This window comes from Apis florea, unplaced genomic scaffold (genome assembly GCF_048593485.1).
Source record: "Apis florea isolate Af1SG1 unplaced genomic scaffold, ASM4859348v1 contig_3391_pilon, whole genome shotgun sequence".
In the NCBI taxonomy this organism is placed as follows: domain Eukaryota; kingdom Metazoa; phylum Arthropoda; class Insecta; order Hymenoptera; family Apidae; genus Apis; species Apis florea.
The window spans coordinates 552516-579993 of NW_028256754.1; the positions used below are offsets into that span (position 1 = coordinate 552516).

At 18.5% G+C, this 27478-nt stretch overlaps 1 protein-coding gene across 1 annotated transcript in view; it reads right to left on the reverse strand.

The window, feature by feature from the left end:
* LOC100870842 (protein rhomboid-like) overlaps positions 1 to 26577 on the reverse strand; it is a 244424-nt gene extending 217847 nt beyond the window's left edge. Inside the window, exon 1 of the mRNA XM_086912588.1 lies at positions 26465 to 26577. Coding sequence (XP_086768714.1) covers positions 26465 to 26577 — 113 coding nt within the window. The remainder of the gene's footprint in view (positions 1 to 26464) is intronic.
* Between the last annotated feature and the right edge of the window lie 901 nt (positions 26578 to 27478).

The window sequence follows — 27478 nt, forward strand, 5'->3', positions numbered from 1 at the left end:
TTATCATTGAATTATAAATGACTCATGACATTTTACATTAAGTTAATTTTAAATACACATTTTATATATATTCTATATTTTAGATTACAAAAATGACCAATGATATTTTTATATAAAATATAAAAATTAAAATATATTTACTAAATATAGCAAAGATAAATTTTTTATTTATTATTAGTTTTAATATTATATAATTGTAATCGAGTTCTTACGCATTTTTCACTTAAATTCATTTATATAAATTTTGTATAATATTTTATGAAGAATCTTTATAAATTCTTGTATTAATTTTGAATCTATAAATCATTTTAAGAAAAATTCAGTTCATTCTTTTATGAATAATAAATAGATACAACGGAAAAATTACTATTGCTATGATTTATGATTGTTTATATATATTGAACGAAATATGTAATCATTGTTTTTAAGCAAAAATGTAAATTGTAGTTGAATCTTTCTTGAAATTTATAAATTTTTTTTGAAAAATTAAATTTTTGTTTTTAATCTAATGAATTTATGTTGTAATTAATATCTTTTTATTGATGATAACAAATTTTTATTAATTTTTTCAATATTTTTACAATATTTATAAAAAAGTCATAATATAATTTAATAAGTATTATTTTAAATCATTCATGTGATATTCCTATAAAAATGTTTGTTTACTCTATATATATATATATACATATATATATATCATATAATTTATAATTGGGTCATTACAAATCTAAAACAATTTTAATTAAATAATTTAATGTTAAAATATTTAATTTAATTTATATTTTACATTTTTACATATAAATAAGAAAAATTATTAATGAATGTTATAAAATATAAACAAAAGATGAAAAAAAGTAAAATATCCTAACTTAAATTGTTGTCATCAATCATTTATGATCCAGTGATATCAATTAAACATTAATTTAGAACTTAATCATTTTTTCAATAACTATTACATGGAATTGTGATAATACTAAATAATTTCGCCAGCATGTATAAAATATAAAAATTAAAATAATATTTTAATAAAATTTAATAAAAATATTATAGTATTTATTATAGTATTACTTCTCAATTTCAAGTTCTTCTCATTAATATATTAATTTTATAAAAAAAAAATAACATTCTTTAGATAATTATTTGATTTAATTAAATTTATATTATTTATATTTGTTTCTTTTTTTAAAATTCTTTTCACATTATTTTTTCTTTAATTGAGTTTCTATTATAATGTTTTTTGTGACAAAAATTCATCATTTGTTTATATGATTATTCTTCTTGAAATTCAAATGAAACTATAAGATAATAAGAGAAATGTGTTCATTAGCATACAATTATTATTATTATTAGTATTAGTATTAGTTATATAATATCATTTAAGTTTATATTTGAACACATTACTAATAATTTTTTTAATAATAAGTATTCCTTGTTATTATTAATTTACACATTTCAATAATACTTTTATATCATTAGAAAGCTAAACATCTAAGATATATTTTTAAGTAATAGTGAATAAACAAGAGAAACGAATTTAGCCTATTATTTGAATTCAAGATCGAATGAAAACTAAAAGTGAAACGGTGCAATTTTTGAAAGTGTCATAGGTACCATGATTCTCATCTGGAAAAATGAATTGATGGATAACTTGTACGATGATTTGTACCTGTGAATGTGTCGGTCGCTCAAATTTTCTCGCTTTTCAAGTGTGGGCCAGCCTACTCGGAGGTCGACCAGGTGCGTCGGACCCTGAATATTCGTTGACTGGTGTGCACCTAAGTATTAAGTGTTTTTCACGAGCCACCAGTTTACAACGGCTCCTTTTATGTTCTTTTATTAACTCGGAGATTTGACGCTACGTGACCGGTTCAGGTTTCGTCGGATTTGTATTTCGGAATACCGAGAGATGGCGAGACATGATCGATTTTTCGACGGCTATGGAATTAACGAGATCATCGATAGCGGCGTATCGAGGAAATGGAATCCAGAGGCGATGGAAAACGAGTTTCGTGTGCACGACTATCCAACCATTTAAAATATTCAAGTATTTGAAATTCAAACCGTGTCAAATCTGTTTATTTCTATTCGCATCAAATCAAGTAGTATTCGATTATTTATGTACTATGTGAAATTGTCATTTGATTTACGACATTTAATTTGAGAAATGTAATATAGTTCCATGTGATTTTTTTATGTAATAGATCTTGCTAATTGAGCTTTTATTAAAAAAGAATATAAATATGATAAAAATATTTATTTAATGTATATTTAAAAGTTTTCTTTCTTTCTTTTATACTCATTTTATTCACATTTAGACAAAATAAATTTTATTAATCTTTTTACATATTTTTCATATGAAAAGAATTATAAAAATTAAAAAAATTAAAATTAATTAAATAATTAATCAAAATTGTACGTATTAATAATTAAAAGAAAAAATGTTGGCAATTATATAAGATGTTTAAAAAAATTATATATATTATGGAGAACAAGATTTTGAGCATTTTCTTATACTCTATATTATACTATATTTATAAAAAGACCGATCGGTCTTAATTTTCGAAAAATTTATAAAAAAAGAATTGCTATTATGATATATATTTTGATTATATATATCCGTATGCGTTAATCCTTTATTAACTATTGGACAACTGGTATCCATATATGATGAGTGAATTAGTATCACTATATTTAATATTTTTAATATTATTATTATTCATAGTTTTGGGTATTCTTCGATAATGCGAAAATAAAAATATAAAACAATCCTTTGATAGAAATTACAATGATTCAAGTTATGATAATAACAATATTAGCTTCATACTTAATATCGATTGTTGCAATATAGATCATTATAATTTCGCTTGCCTATAAAGATTGTTTTGTTTTATTTTTATATTTTATGGAAAATAAGTTATCTATGGATAAACATTAAATATGATAGTTTATACAGAATGTTCAAATTCAGTATGAATTAGAGTTAAAATATTTTATTATTAATTATTTCCTGCCGCGATGTGTTTATATTAACAAAAGATAATGATACTAGAATAGTTTATGCATATAGTTCTCGTGATATACATATAAATGATAAAAAAATATAATAAAAGCAAGTAGCAAATTCTTTTACGAATCGAAAATAATGATCGATCGATATATAGAGGAAAAAGTTATTGAAAATCTTGCTTTCTATATATATATTTAAAAATCATCAAATTGAGATTCTTTTCTATAGAGTAAAGTATCTGAAGTTAATCCTCTCCTCTCCTATTTTTGTTAGTAAATGTAAATATAACAATTAAAAATTCTTAATTGAAATTATATTTCAATATAATATATCATTTATTTTTATTAATATATAACAATTATATTTTAACATATTAACAAAATTAAATTTTATTTTCATATTTTGATGTAGCGATCTTATACTATTACTTATTAATTAAAAATTGTAAAATTGTTATATAAAGACTTTCTAGCATCTATGTAATTTCTTTATATAGATCTTAATTTTGTTCGGATCATATTATATTAGTCGTATTACAACATTGCAAGTAAAAAAATTGTTATATGATTTTATACAAATTAATACATTAATAATTATTGTTAAATCATTAATAATTTAATATATATACATAATTAAATATATAATTTTATAAATAAAAAATATAAAAATTTTTTATAATAATATATGTATATACAAAATGAATACATATATTTTTTAATATTAATATTTTTCCCATAAAAATTAAAGAGATGAAATTGTAAATACCTTTTTCATTTTTGAAAAATGCATTTTTATATACATTTTTTATTTTATTTATTAATTTTCGTTTATGAATTTAAGATTTTAAGCTTGTATTAACTTTTTTGAATTAAAAATTAATTTGATTTTAAATAAATGGTAAAAAAATTTAGAGAGACTAAATATGTATTTTCCTCGATCAAATAATTATCAAAGCTTTTTATTCGTTTTATTTGAAAAATAGATATAAAATAAATCCTTTATTCATTAAATTGAATTATTTTTTTTAATATTTGATAGTATACAAAAGAAAAAATGTTAGTAATTTGATAGAAAAAAAAATCTCATCAATTTTGATGATTTTTAAATATGTTATAGAGAACAAGATTTTCTATAATTTCCTTTTTTATTAGCTTCATTGATATAAATAGAAATAAATTTCTATTTATCAATTTTTAAAAATATTTATAATATTAGTTATAAAAAATTAACATTAAAAATTAAGAATAAGGCTATTAGAAACTATTTAATAATCTAATAAAAAATTATTCACTTATTTCCTATTTATTAAATAACCTGTTCTCGAATAAATAAGATTACAATTAGTGCAGTTATTTTATTACGCGTAAATAATACAGAATATAGGATATTTCATATACTCAGATAGATAGAAACTATGTTTTTAAAACAGTTAAAAAACAGTTAAAAAAAAATTAAATGAATCTATCTATATTTCTACATTTTTAATTTATAAATGTAACTAATCTTTTAACAACGTGATTTATTGTAAATATTTTCTGTTTTAATGTTTTAAATTTTGAATGACTATGTGTTATTCTATCTTATTTTATTTCAAATTAATTTATTCAGTTTATCACTGCATTGTTTTATTTATTGAAAGAAAAGACAAAATAAAATATTTCTCTTGCATTGTAATGACTAATAATACGTTCTAAATTATTAAGAAATCTTTAAAATATTCCATGTTAAAATATTTAATTAATAAATAATATAAGTCATGTATATATAAAGTCATGTATATATAGTTTTTTGTTTTCTTATATTTATGATAGTAATAAGTTTTTTTTTACTTTAATTTACTCTCTTAACAATAAAGTATAATATTTAGAGATATATTATAGATTAAATTTTACACAAAAGATTAAATTTTTAAGGGAGTCAAAAATTATATACATATTTTCAACTAATGTTAATTGGTCTTTAACTTTGTATATTTCAAGAAATTATTGAATAAATAATTATGATTATAGTATACCTATATATCTATATTTATAAATTTATAAATTTTTGTATTACAAAATAAGTCTAATATCTTAATTTTATTTTTTATTTAGTTTAATCAAATTAAAATTGAAATTGAAATTGGATAAATAAAATAAAAAATGAATTTAATTTCATAATAAATTTTTCATATATTAAAATTTGAAGATACAATAATAAAATTTTATTTTGATCTGAATCTTTCTTAAAAAAGAGAAATTTTTTAATTCTATTTAAACAAATATTCGTGATTACATTATGATTATTGGATAAGTAATTAAATTAAATTAATTTTAATTCAATTGTTTTTTTAAATTACAATATCTTTATAGATATATGATTGTAATTCGTTGTACATTTATTTTCTATTTCATGGAATGGAAAGCGTGCACGAATGCTCAATGTAAATTAAAAGTATTAAAAGAACCTGTATTTGGAAAATCGGTTTTCTTTTTATTTGATAAAATTATGGAATGCGTAATTATTGGATTGAACGAAATGATCAATTTTAAAGAATAAATTGCATTTATAGAGATAAATTTATTCAATTTTTTAAAAGATTTTTCCTACTTTAAAATTAGTATAATATAATATATTTTAAAATAAGTACTTATATATTTGATAAAAATGATTATAGGCATTTTTATTATTTTATACTTATAAAAAATTATAAAATTTTTAAAAATATAATTATAATTATAATTATTTATATTTATTTTACTATAGATATTTTTAAATGTTGCTTTTATATGTAGTTTCTACGAAATAGTAATTTAATAGTTATAATTTTCAAATCATTATTTATTGTTAAAATTCTAAAAATATAATAGATAATAAATACGATATTCAAGTTTATATTTTTGTATTACAACAATATACCTATATAATCTCTCTATCTATCCTTAATAATTTAACAATATTTTGTTACAATATTCCATAAATTAAATAATATATTTTTTGTTATAAGAAGAAAATTTTTCATAAAAGTTAAAAACACATTTGTGTTTTTTTGGCTTTTTTCCATCATGATTTCATTTTTAGAATTTATAATTTATATTATTAATCTAAAAATTTCATATGAAATTGTATCATATAATTATATAATTTTGTTTTTTGTTGTTAAGAAAAAACAATTAATATATAAAAATAATATTTTAAAATAATTAAATATTTTTTTCATTTATAATTATATGTTGTTTATTAATTTAAATTGAGTGAATTGAATGAAAATTCAAATTCAGTTTGAAAGCAGCTTTATGACAATAATTACAACTACAATTATAAAAATAATTTTTATGTTAAATTTAAAACATTTTGCAATAAATCAAAGTATATAGGAACAAAGGACATATATACTTTATTAATTAATTTAATAAATTAAAAAAATTATTTTTAATTACTATAATTAAATTAAATAAAATATCCCAAAAAGACTAAAAATTAGATAACAAACAACAATAAAAAATAAAGATGAAAAATTTATTTAACATAGAAATAAAATATAGAATGTTTAAAAAAAATAATTTTTTACACTAAACTGAACCAAGACAAAGAAGTATTGAAACAAATATATACTTTAAATATATATAAAAATGAAAAATTTTATAAAAATATTATTTTAATTTTTTAAGTTAAATTTATAAAATGTTTGAGATATTTGTGTAAGATCAAAATTTATTTCTTCTTGATATTTCTTTTATTATTATTATTATTATTATTATTATTATTATTATTATTATTATTAAAGTAATGGTTTAATAAGTTTATCAAAAACTTTTGTATCTATAACTATTGAACATAAAATATTTTTGTTATTTTATATAAATAAATATATAATGTATACTTATTTTATAGATACATAATGTGTAAAAATTATAAATTTATATAATGAAGAATCACATTTTTTCATTTTTTACAACTTATGCAAGAATAATACATGCCGAAAATGTTTTTCTTCATTTGACAGAAAAAAAAAATCAGGTCGAGGAAAATTAAAATATTTATAATATATAATATTTGAAAAAAAAAAAAAAGAGAGATGAGAAATGTAGTAATAGTGATCGATAAAAAGTTGCAAACGATATTATTTTCTCTCAACAAGGATAGGCGAGAGGGGTAAATTGGCGCGTTTGATCGAATAGACAATTACATGGCTGGTAATAAGCAGCATAATAAATGGTGATCAAACAAACGGGCTTCAAAGGCGTTGCTGGGCTCTTTCAGCAGAAATCCCGGAGTTCCGGTAACGCGGTATCAAAGAGCCCCGGGAATTTCATCTGAAGTTCCCTTTCTTCTTTTGCATCGGGCTGAGTCTCGTTATTCCTACAAAGTATAGTTAGCTGGGTGTGAAAGGGAACCCTGAAAAATCTGGCCACGTTCGCGGAGAAAGCAAACTTTTACGCCACCGCAGTTTATAATTCCGTCCGCGTTAGCGAGAAACTCAATTAACAGATTTTTACTTTGTCGCCGGAAGGGGAATCGTAACACATGGACTGGCGAAATTTCGTTTTCTTCCAGGAAAAATTGAAAAATATATGTAGTATCGTTACAGAGATTTGAGCGGATTTTAGTTGAATTTATATAAACATATAGAAAATTTTCAGAAAAGTAGATCGATTTTTCAAATGGCTTAATTCTATCACAAATGTTGAAATGTAAGATTTCCATTAAATTTTTATTTTGTTTTTATATTTGAATTAATATAAATTATTCAGAACGCATTCATTTTATGAATCAAAATTTATTATATATAGTTTAAAACTCTCATTATATATAAACATTTAATGAAGAAAATATACAAAAAAAAATTGCTAAGATATTTTGAAAGAGAAATATTTCTTTTCTATTATGCGATTCTATAATTATAAAAATTTTTCTCTACTATTATTAAATATTTTTTTGTAAAAAAATATATGTTCTGAATAATTATTATCATTTTTATTATAATTATTTTATTATAGGTATATGTAAAAAATGTATATTCAAAAGTATATTTAATAATATTTGTAATAAAATAGTGCAAATTCAAATAATGCGATTAAATTGCAATTTATTATTCGCATTGATTGAGATTTAGATCTAAATCTTGCATGGCATATTTGTACAATTATGATTAATATATTAATATAAAATATTATTTGATTAATAAAGAGAGAAATTATTTGTAATAATAGAAAAAAAACTTTCTAAAATAAAAAAATACATATTTTTTCAACATATCCTATTAAATTTAAAATAAACTTTCGAAAAGCAAAATTAGTGATATAATTATTTTCATCTTTTTTAAAATTTATATTTTTATAAAAAAATTTTTAATTTTATATTTTTATAAATGAAAGCACATTATTCGGTATAAAAATCATTATTTAAATTGCACACGCACTGTATATATAGATATTAATGCATAACAATATAATATGATATAAGAACTTTGTTTTTCTAAGCATTATAATATTAAAATTATAAAATATTTAAAATACTTGTATCAATTATTTCTACATAAATATTAAAAGATATATAAAAAATATTTTTTTCTCCAATTTAAATTATGAATTTTACACCATTTAAAATCTATAATATATTTATAATATAATTTTTTAAAAATAAAAAATTGTTTGAAATTGCTATTTTTTTGTTAGAATAATTTAATTTTTAATTTGTAATTTATCATTAAATGCTAATAATTAAATTAAATAAATAATTTTATATTTCATGCAATAAAGAACGCAGATATTAATACTTTTACTAAAAAAAATTATAATTACTATTATTTATTTAATCAATTTTTACTAAATACCAAATCAATATTAAAATTTTAATTAAAATAAATATTTAGAGTTAATTAGAGTTAATTAGAACATATTTAAGATTAATTAGTATTAATTACTTTATAGAAATATAAAGTATTTTAGGATTTTTACAACAAAATTATACTATATATAAATATATATATATATATAAAATATATATATATATATAAAAATTATATTATACATATATATTGCATAAATATTATATAAATAACATTATATCAGAATAATACTTGAAATTGTAAAAGTAATATAAAATATAAAATTTATAATTATATTTATAATCTAATTTCATTTAATGAATATGTAAATAATTATTTTTAATAGCAAAAATATTAAGATAAGAATCTATTGCTCAATTCTCATTTTCATCAAAGAATAAATTTATAAATTTAGATTAAGTTATGTTAGAAATCCTCTAATACAATATTGTAAATTATAATAAAGTCTAATTAACGGTGTTTAATATAGTATATATAATTATATATAATGATATGTTGAGAAAAGTAATAATAGCGAGAATAATATCAAATATTTTTTGTGGTATTTTTCATTGCATATCTCAAATGTTCCATTGAAATTGGACCCGATTAAATGCAATTTAACAAAATTAAAATCTAAAGCAAAACATTCGATTTTCGAAACGATTGTCAGCAGCAAGGAAGATTAAACAGTAATGGAAGCGAATGGAAATGGAGGACATATATTTACAAAGCAGTAGAAACTGCATTGTCGTCTTCAACCTCTAATTTGCCGCTCTTGTTTCTCGTTTTTGACGGTCTTTGACGATAGGTAGTATATACAAGAGCAGAAGTTCTTTGAGAGCCGACATGGATATGTAGAATGCAGGCGAAACGACGATAGACTAAAACGTGTATCTCTCATTTCATCACATTCCATCAAAATTTTCTTAATTTATAAGTGAATATAAAAACAATTTATTTACTTATTTTTGTTTTGATAACAGAAATATGAATTCATTGTTATGATCATGAATGTAAAACTTATAATTATATGATTATATGAAATGATATATAAATATAATTAAATATATATATATGTATATGTATACATGCTTATTTTGAAATGTTATTCATCTCTGATTGCTGATCAATGAGAATTAATTTAAGATTTAATTATAATATACTCATTTGAAAAAATATAGATATTTTAATATAGGTAATGCCTAAAAGATTAAAGAATACATATATTATATAAATTAATTCATTTATACATAAATATATGATATATAGGTATTTGAAAATCGTTTCACTTTCCATATTTATAGATTTTTTTTATTAGAAATACATTACGATTAATATTTTTCATAAGATTTGTATTTAAAAAAATATATTATATTAATATAAATTATTCAAAGTTTTATTAAAATAAAATACTTTAATAAAAAAAATAATATTATATATTATTTATTATATATTTATTATATATATTATATATTATTTATTATATATAACTCTCATAATTGTTTGATTTCTTAATTTTTATTTTTAGGATTTTTCTGAACTTCTAATAAAAAAGTAAATTTTATATTATATATTAATATTATATTATATTAATATATATTATATATTAAGTATATTAAATGAAAATATGAGAAAATATTATTTATAAAATGTTCATTGAAATGAAACAAAATAAAATGAATTGCTGAACTGATATGAATTAGAACAATACTCAATTTTATATGGTTGATATTATTATAATAATGTATTTTTTTCTGTAATTATTTCATAATTGAAAACAAATTTTTAGTTAACTCTCTTTATTTAAAATTCTCAAATTAATAAAATTAACTATTTCTATTTTTGTAATTATTGCTATCTTAAAAAATATCTTATTTTAAAATATTTATTGCGTTTATTATATTATTTATATTGATATAAAATACAGATATAAAATTTTTGTTTTTAAAAAATATAAAAATTTGTGTCTCTAAAAGAATTTTATAATGAAAATCATTTTAATTACCGATTATTTATATATATTTTTATTTTTACTAGTTCTTAACTTTTATAATTGTTATAATTATTAATTCTTATAGTTATTATTTTTTTTGTAAAAACTATATTATATTTATTTATATATTTTCATAATATAATTGTAACAAATATTTTGATGATGAACTTAATAAATTATTTTTTTATTAATAATAAATATTTATTTATTTATTGAAATTAATAGCCTTCTTTATTTTATATGTTAAATTATGTATTACATATTATTTTTTTTTTATTATTTTATTCTAACAGAACATACATTCATTTTTTTCTTCATTAAAAGAATTATTTGATTAATATATTGAATATTTATCAAATTTTTTTGTTTTTTTTAATATCTTTATATAATTTTTTTTGGTAAATATAATATAAATAAGATGTAATATCAATATTTATATAATATATTTAATCAATAAATTTAATTTTTTATGTATATATATATATATATATACTCTTTTCAAATTAAAATTAAAAAATTTTGTATTTTACATATATATATATATATTCTTTTCAAATTAAAATTAAAAAATTTTATTCTTTTAATATAAAAAAATAAAAATTTAAAAATTTAAAAATAAATGATTTAAAGCTTTAAAAATAAATGACTCGAAAATGATACAGATTTCACAAATAAGAGGAAATTAAATAAAAAAATACAAAACGATAATATCGAAATTACAGCAATATGAAATTAATTTAATACCATGAAGCAAAGTAACGAGTAATTATTAGAAATTCATCTTTGTTCTTAATTAACTTATATTGCTTTTTCTTTATTACAAGAAATTATTAGAAACAAAAATTGCGATCAACAAATAAGTCATAGATTTAATGACGCTTATATCTTTATGGTTAATTATACAAGGAATAAAACTAATAATATTTTTCCGGAATTCAATGATCAGTATTATATGAATACATATAAATATAAAATCATAATATCTACGTTAATTTTTTTTTAATTTAATGTCTACATATCATAAATGTTTAATAAATTTGAAATTATAAAATATATACAGTTTTAAGTTAATATTTGGATTAATATTTAGATACCACGATTTGCAAGATATTAATGCTCTACATATTTATTTATTATAATTCAATTGAGTTAATTGTTATTAAAATATTTGTAATTAGTAAAAACAAATTTTATTTATTTAATATACATTGTTTTTTGCATAATAAGTAACAATGACGAAATTTAATAAAGAAAGTTAGTTAAAAAAATCAAAATAGCAATTTTATAAAATTAAAAAGAAATTAAAAATTAAAAATACTTTCTATTTCTTTAAAAAAAATAAAAATCGATAATGAATATTTTTATTATGATTCTTTTAATTTCAACTAAAAATATAAAATATTGAATGAAAAATTTTAAATTTTTATTTCCTTAAAAGAAAAATATTGATAACATCAATTTACATTAATCAATCAAGAAACTGTATCAGCATCGATATCAATTGTATAAAACTTTAATTTGGCCTTAATATTTGCAAAATATTCGGTGCTTGTTATGTTTTACAAAATTAATAAGTGAAAAAATAATAGCCAATTAATTCTATTATATGCATTATAATATATGTATATATAAAAATTATTTATACTAATAATAAAATTGTATAATAAATTATATATTATTTATCTATAATATAAATTTTAGCTACTTTAATACTTAAGATTAATATATATATGAGTATATAGTTATGATGTTGGAAAATAAAGATTCACATGACTAAAAAATTGTTATACATAATTTTAATTTCAATTTAATTAAATAAAATATTTTGGAATAAAAAAGAACTGAAAATTTAATTAAAAATTTTATAAACATAATAATTATATATAGTTTATTATACATTATTCATTTAATATTAATCGTTAATATAAATAATATAACATAAGCCATTTTAATTTATCTAATTTAATATAAAACATTTTTTAAGTATCTAATTTAATTAATATTATAATAATATTTGTATTTTTGTTATATTGCTATATTGATAATAATGTATTATTTTATATAAAATATTTAATCAATAATTTTAATTATTTGTGTCTTATTATTTCATTCAGAACATAAGAATGTTACTCATGTTTATCAATTTATTAACATATATATTAAACTTTTGCTTGTCCATATTTCTAAGTTTATTATTATTTCTATATATAATAAAACATTAATCATTAAAATAAAATTGCTATCAAATTAAATTTTTATCAATTGAATCTATATATTTAAATTTAAATTCATATTATACTATATTTTAACGATAATAAATCATAAAATGTGAAGAGAATTGATGAATATAAACAGTTGTTTTCTATAGATAAATTTAGATAAATAGAATTTTATAACTAGAGAGATATTAAGTAAGATCATTTAAAATAAAATCCATATTTATTTCTATAACTAATTCAGATAATTCAATGATTAGTAATTATTTTATTTATATTTTAATGTTAAAGTTAGTGTGTAATATATCTAAGATGCAAGCATATAATATAAAACCTATAAATATAAATATAATATAAATATTGTAATCATATATATAATAATGAAGCATTTTAAATTTATTTTCATTTATATGAGCTGTTTGTAATAAATGTTTCAAAACCTCACTATTTTTTTTAATCACATTTTTTATAGATTTCTTTTTTAATCTTCTTTTTTTTCTTTTTACTAATTCGTTACGTAGTATTACATGAGATTTTATTATAGATATTTTATATTTGATCTAATAAAAATTTGACATAGAATTAATAGATCTATTAATATTCAAATTATTTTTGAACTCTTCAAAAAATTGTTGCAATTAATCATAAATTATTTTTAATTAATGGAAAAGTAAAAATCATTATTTTTTATGTTTTTAAATTTTCATTATTTGTTAGATTAAAATTATACATTATATGTTATTCGTAAAAATTTTCGTAATTAATAATTATTAAATGATTTCATATTCTATACTTGCGTTATTTTATAGGACATTGATATTGTGAATAAATTTTGTCTTTTCTTTATGTTTTAATATATATAATATATAATTGTTGAAACTATTGTGATGACTAATTTACCATGATCCATAAAGCTTTAATTTTTTTAAAAAAAAAATTGATAAAATTAATTGATACACATATTCGATAATAAATTACACAAGATTACATTACAAGATATTACAGTTTTAATTTCATTCATAGATATAAGAGGATTAACTATCCACTAAAACTTTTAAATTTTATTTAATCCACTTAATATAAATTAGATTAAATCCATTGCTTATATTATGTTATAATTGCGTGCAAATAATAAAGTAAACTCTTGTTTCATTATAAAAAAAAGTAATTTCATATAAGTAAATCACTTTCATATAAGTAATGTAACGATGAAATGCATTTCAAAAGTATTATTTTAATTGTGAGACATTATGTCGTGATTAGATTAACTTTAAAGAAAAAAATGCAAGATCGTCCCTTATTATGAACCACAATGTAATTTTTCACGCTGGAAAAAATCCCTCTCATTGTTGCAGTGCTCTCACGTACAGAACGACCATGCGCAAAAATGAAATCAGTCATATTAATTACGGCGAGCTTAACGAAAATTTAATGGCCGTAAAAGAAGGGTGAATTTTTGTTTCGTGCTTTTGAAACATGGATTTATGCTTTATATCCAGCAGCTTGACCATAGAGAAAGATACTATATTGAAAGCCAATCTTTCTAATTAAGACAAGGGTAAGAAGAAAACGAGCGCTTTCTCGCACATCCTGATTAACAGTAAGAAAGAAAAAGACAGAGAAGGGGAAAAAGAAAAAAAACAAACGCGTAAAAGTCAGCGGAACAAAAAAGAATCTACGTTTATATTTGCATTTTTTGAAAAAATTTTTCCACTCTTTGCATGTTGTATGATAATGTAACCACGATTATGATACGTATACACGCGCATGTGCGAATATAGACGAGAATTGCGGAAGTTGGTGGCTTTCGCGCGACTTTCCAATTACCAGAGTTCGTTTTTTCCTGAGAAACTGGTGCTTTTATGACTAAGGGAATAATTGTTATAGATGGGAGACACTTCTTCAAAAAGAAATCATTGTGAGATTTTAAATTGAATGGTTCATTTTTATAAAAATGATAAGTAGATTTTCAGCAAATTAATATTCTGTAAAATTAAATTTCTTTGTGGTAATTACTTTGACACATATAATAATTAGTTAACTCATTATTTCATGCATTATGTTTTTTTGAACATTTAGAGTTGAATTGTTGTTTAAAACAAAATATGTAGCTAGTATATTTCTAGTAACTTCTTATGGATTTATAATCAATCTAGTTTATAAAAAAACATTTTAAAGAATATACTAAATTTATTTATATTTTTATTATATTTAAAATATATATATGCAAGCATATTAAATATATTTATAATCTATCTTAACAAATATTTAATCATAGTTAATTAAACTAAATAACAATTAAAAAAAATTTTTAATTTAAATAAAAACTTTTTTTAAAATTAATATTATTGTATATTTTATTAAATTATATTCCAGAAAAGATATCTTGAATTTTTTGTTTTTTTTTTTGTGTAAATATTTTTATTTGTGTAAATATATAATTATATTGAATAATTTTATTAAAAATCTTTAGATATAAATAAATAAATATAAATAAAATATTTATAATTTAATATGAATAATTTATACTATGAATTTTTAAATATTCTAAATTTTTTTATAAATCTAAAAATCATAAAGTAAAAAAGAAGTTTTTATTTATTTCTTAAATATAAATTTTATATTATATTAATTTTATTTTATATTATATTGAATAAAAAATTTATATATTTAAGTATAAAATTTGAAAATAAATACAACATTAATTATGTTGAAATATTGATCACGTTATATTTAAATACTTTAAATATTTGCAATGCATTATATTAGATTCAATAATTTTATTATACTTTCATAATGAATTTTTATTACATATGTTACAAACATAGCTATAAAGGAATAAAAAAAAATAAAGGTTTCTACTATCTTACGATTCTAATATTATTGATGCGAAAAGAAAGATTATTTCAAATGTTTTTTGTAATCTTCTTTGTTTCATTCTTGTATTTATTTTTAGATAATTTTATATCAGATATTATAAAAGTGATTCAAATATCTTTTATTAAGAATAAATAAATAATAAAAATAACTAAAAATCTTTTATTAACGTACTCTTTGTAAATAAAATTTCTTTAAATATATATAATAAAGATAAAAAAATGATTAAAATTATTATCCACTTTGTATATATAATGATATATTGGACGAATTAAAATTTCATTTTATCATTAATAATATAATTTCAAAGAATCTTTAAAATAATACTTTGTGATTTTTTATCTAATTATCTATATTTTTTACTAATTTTTATGAATAGATTTCATAATAAAATTCTTGAAAGATGCTGTGAAAAATTATTTTTCAGTATTGAGAGTAATTATTTATAATTAATTTTCAATTTCAATAGCAAAATTCCTTAACAAAAAATATTTCTCTATAATAATTTTCGAAAACTTTATTTTCAAATGTATTCAGACGTTTATAATTTTTTTAATTAATAAATATAATAAGCTCAAAATTAAAAAAATATTTTTTCATGTAATGACATAATATAATGATAAAAGTATTTAAATGAAATGAATATCTATTTAAAAAAGAAATTATTAGAAAAAATTAAATATTATTACTTTGAAGGTCTTTCAAAGTCGTGAGTGTTTAAATCATAAATAACAAAAAATTTTGATTCAAAAATGATTAAGATGATCATATTTAATAATCTATTTTGTATTTTTACTTTTGATTAAAAGTTTTTTTTAGCGATTAATCTTTGAATAATAATATCCGAGTACTTTTAACTTGGCCATTCAAAATTATAGTTACTTTTGTTGAAATCTTTATATTATTTTTTTATATTGTATTATTTAAAATTTATTGAAATTTAAAGAAGCTCATTTAGAATCAAACTTGACTGAACTATATAAATGTGCTATCCAAGAATTAATTCTTACTATTTTCATATTTATACTTTTTCATTTGTTCATAAAAAAAAATTTATAAAAATATTTTTTAAAGATTAAAAAGCAATATTCCAACGTCTTTGATTCCTCATCGATTTTCATGTATCTGCATCATGTTGTATGATAAATCAATGATTGTCATCATATTCCATCTGGTCTCATAGCACATCATAGCATTCGTTCGTTTTCTCCCAACAGGAGGAATCACCGGCATTAAAACATTTTTCTTCTAGTCTTTTTCATGTCAAAGGAAGAGAGCAGTGTCTAACGTGTCTCAGGGGTGTCATGCACCTACTTTTACACTTTTACCCGCCTCGCCACGAAAATTTGCATGGTCTAACTTCCGTTGCTGATGGTTGAACGGCGATGAAAAGAGAATGTTGAGGTGTTAGGCTGTGTTGAACATCAACGAGGACGTCGCCGAGGAAGAAGAGGAGAGAACACTGCGAGACTTAAGGGCTTTACTCGCATCGAATTCCAAGTGTGCTCGCGCTACCTGCCTGGAATATAGTCTCGTCATATTTCCGTCCGGCCACCCTCCGTTTCTCTGCTCTTTCATCTCCTCTCTCTTCTGTCTGCCTGACGCATGAGCGATATTTTATTTGCAAAGAGCCTGCCTGCAGGTTACCACTGCTTCTTATCTTACGTGCTCAGGAATGTCTCCTCCTTGCTAGTCTGGAGATTTCATGCTATCGAACGATGACAGCACGAGAAAGAGAAATAAAGAGGAGGGGAAAGATTAGCGATCGAGCGAAATATGTTTTATTCCATTTTTACTTTCGATTCGTGTCATTTGTCTGTTTCTTCGACGGTTTTATCTCTCGTCCGTATCCTTGACCGTTTTTCCCGTGGTTTCGTTTCTTTTCCTTTCTTGCATTTTCGAGGCATGTCACTTTGATCACTCACTTTAACGAGGTAAAACAGTACTTTAAACAGTTTTAAAAGAATTTTGAATATGCAATTTCTATTTTAAAATGGAATAGTCTTCGTATCATAGAAGAAATTCAGAGCAGAGAAGGAGAATAAAATTTCTTAAATTTTTCGATTTGATGAATGCTAACTTAATCGATCGAAATTTTTTATAAAGTTTTTGACTGAAATTCATTCAAAAAATTTATGTCGCAATTTTTACTATATTATATATTAATCTTATTTAAAACTTCGTTATAAACTATAAATTTTTATTCAGTATAAATTTCATTAAAAAATTTTACTATATTATATCCATTTTTTAATCTTTTTTTCAAAGATACTCAACCATCTAATTTTTTTTTTATATATTCACTTTTTTATATTCTTTTATCTTTCGATCTCTATGTTTTCTAATTCTGCATTTTCATTTTTTCTTTTTACTAGCAATTTTTTCTTTATTTCATTTTATTGTGATTTTTTATTCATCTTTATTTCTTTTTTTTTTTATCATTTTATATATTTTTATTATATTTTCTTCCTTTTTCTCTGTTATTTTTTCCCTCCTCTATTATTCTTTTGCTCTTGTTTGAACTCAGTCACTTTACTCATTTGCTTATTCTTCAACTCATTCATTCGCTCATTCTCACCACGCTTTCATTTTTCTTTGTTCCTCTTTCCCGATCTCTCGTATCGACGATACGATGAATTATTTATGAATGGCACCTAGAAACAAGTCGAATCGATCACGCTCGAAAGATCGTGCCTTCTCGATGTTTGATACATATCCATACCTATTAATCTCTTCGAATTGCTTACGAAAGGAAAAGTGATTAATTTCCTTGTGACATTCCTAAGAATGTTGTCGATTGAAATGCTTTTGATTATGACCGATTGATTTTTATATAACGTTCCGTAGTATATATTTATTTACTTTTTAAAAATATTAATTTTTTATTAACTTATTTAAAAGAAATATTTTTTTATAAATGTATAAATGTAATTATGACTTTAATAAATATTATTAAAAAATACTAAGTACGTTTTTATTTATTTTGATCTATAAACTTATTTGTTTCATAATAACTTAAATATTATTTGAATATTACTTTTTTTCTATAGAAAAAAATTGTCTAAAATGAAACATTTTTTTTGGATTGTGCTAATAAAAAAATGAATGACAAACATAGTATGTAGAATCTTTGACTATAAAAACTGAAAAAATAAGATTTCTTAACATTAAAAAAATATTTAACTAAAGAAAAATACAATTTTTCAAAGATAAGTTTTTAAATTTCACTCGTCAAAATGGTAAAATAAAATATTCACTTCAGTCATTATAAATTGCAAAATTTTAATTTTTTTTATATAAATTAACAACTTTTATTTTAAAGTATTATAAATAAATAATAATAAAGTAAATGCAGCATATTGATATATCTAAAAAACTATTAAAGTTATTTAATTCTAACAATAGGAACGAATGATCTCTTGATTAATCATATTTATGAATAAATTATAATTTTATCATTTCTAATCTGCAGAGAACTAAAATATCAATTTACAAAAGCTTTCAACAAATGTTTAATCATTAAAATTATATCATTAAAATATGTTAAAATTTTATAACATAAAAATTATTTAATTTATTTATTTGTATATTACAATTATAAAAATATATAATAAAATTACGTTTTTGCAATTTTGCTAATGATTTCGATATTGCTAATATTAGTATTGTTAATACTAAAAGATGAATATAATTTTGAATATTTTGAAATCTACTATAATACCATTGCCTCTTCTGCAATGTAAATTACGGCGACCCCAAAAAAGAGAAGTAAATATATATTTTACATATATAAAATGTGAGTACAATGTATAAAATGTATAGATAAAATGTAGATTATGATTCCGAAAATTATATCTATGATTGTATCTTATATCTATGTAAGTAAATTTTAAAATTAAAATTTATATAAAATGATTATATAAAATTTTTATAATTTTTATAAAATTTATATAAAAATCTATTCTATCATTTTTATGATTAAATTATAAAAAAAAATAATTTTATTATCCATTTGTTTTTTTAATTTCATAATAAGAAATTTTATAACGTAAAATTTATTGTTTTTTATTATTGAGAGTTTGAAATATAAAATTTTATTATTTTTTCATGATACTATGTAATTTTATTTGTTTCTATTCTTTATTAAAATCTTTATTTTTCTTAAATAAAGTGATACTTTAAATATATTATACTTTCTCTGTAATTAAAAATATAATAGATAATATTAAAGTTAAAAAGTCTAAAGATAGATAGAAAAATTTTGTATGAACAATATATATCATATATATATCACATATCATAATATATATCATATATCATATAATCATAATATATGATATATAAATATATAACTTATACATTCGATTTACAATTTACAATTTTTATTATTAGCTAACAATATAATATATTACTATTCAATCGAATAATTATTAAAGAAAGAATAAATATATACTAATATATATTAATAATATATACTATATATCTATATGTATACTATATATATACTAATAAAATATACTAAAATATAATATATATACTAATAAAAAATATATACTAATATATACTAAAAAAAACATTTTTTTTTCACAAAATTGTTTTATTTTGTTTTATATATATGCATGATTTTAATTATTATTAAAATGTTTAATATTTACACTACTTTAAATAAAGAATTTAAAATAAAAAGTTAATTAATGTGAAAAAAATAAACTGTCAAAATATAGTGTAAAATGTATAAAACGCAATGTTTTAATTATCACTTCTTCAAATATCCAAGTTAAAAAATAATTATTATGCCATTGCTTTATCGAAATTTTTACACATAAAATTTTTCGCGCTCTGATACACAAAAAAATATCCTCGTGGAATTAATCACAAAATGTTTTGATGATCATCTAGATTTATATTGATTCATCTAAATTCGTATAATATATTTTTAATTGCATTTTTTATTTAAGAAAATCATTAATGTTTTATTAACCCATTCTATTTTACTCAACTTTCGCTTAATTATAATTTTCTTTTTTTATTATTTCTTTAATATTTAAACAAAATAATTAATTTTCTATTATTTGATTTAATTTCTTCCATTTTTTATTTTTTTAAATAATTTAAATTCTTCAGAGGATATTATTTAAAAAATTTTCCATTTTTTAAAATTTTAAATATCTTTAGAATTTATATACGTTAATGTTCTTTTATTTAATACAATATAATATAAAAATTTTGTTATTAAGTAAGTAATTTTTATAATAAAAAAATGAAAAAATTTAATAATTTCTAAAAAAATATTAAAATATTTTAATATTGACAAATAAATAGATAAAATGAAAAATACATATTTACATATATATATATATCTAGTAAATAATAAATTTAGTAATATATAAATAAATTTTTGGAACATTTAAGAATATTAAATCGAATTATTTAATATCGAAAAATATAAATAAAATTTCAATTCAAAGGAAATGATAATGTTTGAATATGTTCAATAATATAATAATAATTTTTACATTCTTTTTTACTTTTTACATTCCAATCTTGAATTAGAAATCCAAAAAAAATCTTAAAAACAATTTTTTGTTATCGAAAAACTTATTTTTTATATATTCTATACTTCGATATTTTTATTTTTACAATTTAAAACTTAATTGTTAAAAAAAATTATTTTTAAAAAATTTGTATTACATTATAAAAAAAAATAAATTTCTAAAATATATTTACAATAAGTTACAATTTGTTTTGTATTTAGTCACCAATTATTCTAAAATTATATTTAAAAACTTAAAAATTTATATTTAATTTATATCTAATTATTCATATCTAATTTCACATTTATTATTACATTTAGAAAAACTCTATGTATGATATAAAATAATTTTAATATAAATAATAATATAAATTATAAATAATATAAAATGGTATAAATTATTATATTAAATTATAAATTTAATATAATAATATAAAATATAAAAAATATATAATTATATATATAAAGTTTTTAATAAAATATTTTAAAATCTGATATCAAAAATATTATTGAAAATTCCAAATTTATTATAATAGCTCTAAATAGTATTGGTATTCCTTTTAAAATACTTTTTTAAAATTAATTAATTTTGAATTATTTTAAAAAGATAAAAAGATTAGTTATTTTAATCGTAAAGAAAATAATAAAGAAAAGAAAATAATCATTTTTATAATAATTTTTATCCGATATTATTATCTGATCCTATAATAAACATTATGTTCATAAAATATATATTGTCTTAGATATAAATTAAATAGGTACATGGATATATGTTAAAAATTTTATCGAAATTAATTGATGAGTTACAAATGATTAAAACAAAAAATGAAAATTGACTTTTTTTATTATTTTCGATTTAAAATCTAAAGATTTTTATTAATTTTTTTCGTCGTCTATTTCTTATTTCTATATCAATTTCAATGAAATTTTTAATCGATTTCAATGAAATTTTTAGCTGGATGGAACTCATAAATTTTTAAAATTTATTTTTTACATTTTTGTTATAGATTCAAACAAAAAAATTATAAAATGTGATTGCAATTTTTTCAAGATTTTTTTTGTATAATACTAAATAAATTAGTCCTAATTAATTAAAATAAAATATTAAGTTTAATTTTAAAAAAATTATCACATTTTAAAGGTTTATCAATATTTTTTGGAATTACTGTATATATATGCTGAAATGTTTTTCATTCTCTAATTCGCGTCTTATCATAAATGTTTCGAGATTAAATCTAAGGAAGAATGTTAAACGGAAGAATTGCGTTTATGAATAATCATGAAGAAATTTTCAATTTTCTAACTGAGAAATCACATTTGTAAGCAATGACTGAAAATGTATTCGTTCAGTACATTAACTCAAAAGAAAAGTGTTTCATAGGAAATTTTATAGGAAACTTTATAGAAGAACAAAGAAAACGATGAAGAAAAAATAATGTTCTTCTATCGACAAATAGAAAGTAAAAAGATATTGATATTTCACAGATTATGCGATGTACATTTCTTAAGATTTGTATTGATAACGATATGGAACATAAAACACATAGAACTGAAATATAGTAAGAAGATCCCTGTCAAATATTTCAACAAAATAATAAAATGGAATCTTTTCTTTTCTTTTCTCTTCTTTTCGCATTTTTTTTTTTTTATCATTTCATATACTTTTCTTTAACTTTCCTTTTTGTTTCTATATTTTTAATAATGATTTAATTTTATTCTTTTTTCTTATTTTTTTTTTCTTGCCCATCAAACTTTGTCTTATCGAACATTTTCTTAAAATTTATGTCTCTTGCAATTTTTATTTTTTCCAGAATAAATTTGGAAATTTTTTTAGGATAATCCATTAATTCTTTTTTTTTTAAATTTCAAAAATCATTAATTTTTTTTTTTGAAATTTTTTAGAATGAAAATTTTTTTATAAAAATTTTTGCAAATTGATATTGTGGAATAAACAAAAATTATTTATATCATATTTATATCTTATATCTATATTTTTAAAATTTTTATATTATTTTTTTTAACAAAATAATTTGTTCCAAGAATATTTAATCTATATATTGTCAAAGAGATTTGAATCTCAAAGGGATTCTCTAGAGTAATTTACCGATGTATTGCGAAAATTTTATTAAAATTTTATATAATAATATAAACTAAATATAATTAATAAATTTAATATTTATTAATATAAATAATATTAACAAATGAATTTAATAAATAATAAGGTATTAGCAAAAGGTAGTAACAATTAAATATTAGATGTTTCTTAATATTTTCATATTTATAATATTAGTGATATATTTTTCCTTAAATAAATAATAAACTACAACTATGTTAAACAATAACTATGTTATTTTGAATAAATAAAAATTTCATTTTTTTTTCAAATATGATACATATAAAAATGATATAATGATACCAATTTATATTATTTTTACGAACTCTAAAATTTGAATGAAACATGAAATAATATGTTTTAAAATGATTAAAAAATAGATTTTTTTAATCAAATTTGATTTTATTCACAGTTTTTTTAAATTATAGGTTTTTTTTAATTTCTGTTTTTTGACTGAATTTATATATATGTATATGTATATAATGTATATGTATATATATATATATATATATATAATGACTGTATTTTTATATAAATATGAAAAAGATTTTATAATAATACGATCTAAATGGAGATTTCGAAAAAAATTGTCTTAATTTATATTAGAAATTCTCAAAATAAATCGAATTAATTAATATAAAAAAAATTCATTCTTTATATATATTTTATCTCGTATGATTAATATTTACGTATGATTAATAAATTTATATATTAATATTTGTTTATTAAGTATATTCAATAAAAAAATTTAAAAATATTCGAGTGTTATTTTTTATTCAAATCCCATTCTCTTTTAAAATAAATTGATATTGGATTGCGAAAAATAATCTATTTACAAAAATAGATCTGTATGAAAATATAAAAAATAAATAATATAAAATATAAAAAATTCTGATTTATGTTCTAAGTTCACTTTAGTAAAGTAGAAAATAATATTTACAAAATTTTAATATATGATAGAAAATTTTAATCAAAATGTATACTTCTATATTAATAATATACACAACAATATGCACGAAAATATTGTTTAAAACGAAATAATTTTTTTAATATTAAATCAAACAATTTGAATGTTTCTGAAATGTTAGAAATATTAGTTTATTAAATAATGTGTAAAAAAAATTGATGTTTTAATAAAATGATTTTAATTATGATTTTTTTTATTTGAACTATAATAAAGAAATTAAAATAGATTTTGTAGATTTTATAAATGTTTTTTTTCATTAATTATTATTATTTTATTTATTTCATTAATTATTATTATTATTCATTTAATTATTATAACATTAATTCCATAAATATTAAAAAATTATAAAAAATATTAAATATAAAAAATTATAATAAATATTAATCAATCGAAATACGTAATATCAGATAAATATTAATATTTAAATTTATATAATGTTTTAAATTTTAATTATAAATAATAAATAATAATTTTTGAAATATCACATGATCAATTTTTGAATCAGAATGTTATTTTCAACTTTGATTTTTTCTATTATAAAGCTAATTGTAAGTCCAGTAAATAGATTTAATTCTTTCAGTATAAAATATTTAAAATGATAAGATATAGACAAAAATTATATTTAGAAATATATTATTCTTTTCTAAAAATTATTTTATAAAAACTGTAATTAAATAATAAGAAAAATCACAAAAGAATCAGGAACAATGTAGTCGCTAATTAAATCTACAATAAATGTTTTTTGTAAAAAAACATAATTACAAAGATTTATGTGCGATATATTATTTTGTTTAAATAATCTTATAGATTTTTGAATGTAGATTTGTTTATAGATACATAACAATGGAATATTTTCAATATATTTTGATATTTCTGATATATATTGAAAAGATTGAAAAGATTAATTTTGTATAATGTGTTCATAGGTTCATAGAAAAAATGAACAAATGAATTCATAATAAGAATAAAATTTGAATTTTTATGCTTATTTATCAATTTGTGAAATCCAAAATCTATTCCAAGTTAACTATATATTTTATTATATTGATGTATTGTGATAGTCACTTTCGACTGTTTATATATAAACACATCATAAAATATAATAGATGAATTAATATCATCGCATTTATCTATTCATAACAAGTTTATACTTTCAAATATAAAATAAATTAGATAATTAAAGTTACAATGATAGCAATATTTACATAATCAGGCATTATTTTTTATGTATTTAATATTTATCGTTTTAACTTTGTATTATTGTAATTATTGTAATTTTGATTTCTTTAAGGTTGTTTTATATTATATTTATATTATATTTGAATTGTGAAATTCCCAAATTCTCTATGATTGAGATGATTCAAATTCATTATAATTCGTGCGGAAGTAGCTCTTTGACTATTTTGACTCGTTATATTTTGAACATCAACTATACTATACTATACTATAGTATATATATATATATACTATACTATAGTATATTTATAGAAACAATAGATAAGTGACGATCATATATATTTATGAATGCGAAATTCAATATAATCATTTTTTTATATCTCTAAAACTGTAAGAGACTGCTGATTAAATTATAAAAAAAAATTACTCAAAATGATAATATGTTCTTGATATATATCAAGATCAAAATCATCGGGAATGTTCGGTTAAAATTAATAATTATAAATTTATCTTTATGTCGTATTTTGTATTCATAACAATTTTGAGAATAATCTATTCTATAATAATGTCTTTAATGAAATATCTTTTATAGCATCTTAGTTTTTGATATGCTTTGTTGGAATATTTAATTGTAGAAAAAATTTCATTATCGTAGAAATTCTTTAAAATAAAAAATTTCTAAGAAACATTCTTTATGCCAATTTTAAATAATACATTTATATTTAAATATTATTAAATATTGCTATTAAAAATAATATTTTAAATCATACCTGCGAAAGAGGGGAGGCTCATGTACGAGCAGATGAAAATCGTTTTCCGAGCAGACCTCACGGTCACGATGGTGAACCGCGCATTTGAAACTCCTTGTTCGTTTGCCACTCATCTATAACAAAATAATTGTTTTTCTTATAAAATTGAAATTTTATTTTCTTAAAATAAACATTTACTATTTTTTAATCTATTACTATTTTATCTTAATATTATTATTATTAAAATATTATTATTAATTTAATTATTATTTAATCTATTTAATTATTTTATCATTAATTTTTATTTTAATCTAAAATCTGCAAAATTTTTTATGAATAAATATTTTATAAATAAGTTATTATTAATGTTACAATAAATGTATAAGTAATGCACTATTTAAATAGTTATTTTCTATAGAAAATATTTAATAAATATGATGTACTAATATAACTAATATATATATATATATATATATATATATATATATATATATATATATATATATATATATATATATATATATACGTATGTAAACTATTATTAGATACTATTTAAAATATTATTATTTATATAAGATTAAATTTTAAGATTAAATTTATATTTTTATATTGATGAATTATTTAAGGTTAAAATCACGATTAAATAAAAGTTATTAATGGCTTTTTAATATATTATTAAGTAAATTATTAACATTTATAAGTATCTTATAAAAAATTAATATATATCATTATGTATTTCCACAATTGAATAAAAATAATGAATAAATATCAATAACTTTATTTTTATACGTATAATTAACAAGCAAACGACATTATAGAATACAATAAATAATACTATAAATATACTTTAATTTTATACTTTAATAATTGTATAAATTGATGTATGTATAAATACGAATATACTTGTGTTGGTTAACAATGTCTTAACGTTCAATAACTTCATAATATTGCATATATAACCTACTTACTCTAGTCCTGTCATAAATTCTGTTACGAAGCATAGACGCTCTGTGACAAAACGAAAATGTATCGATA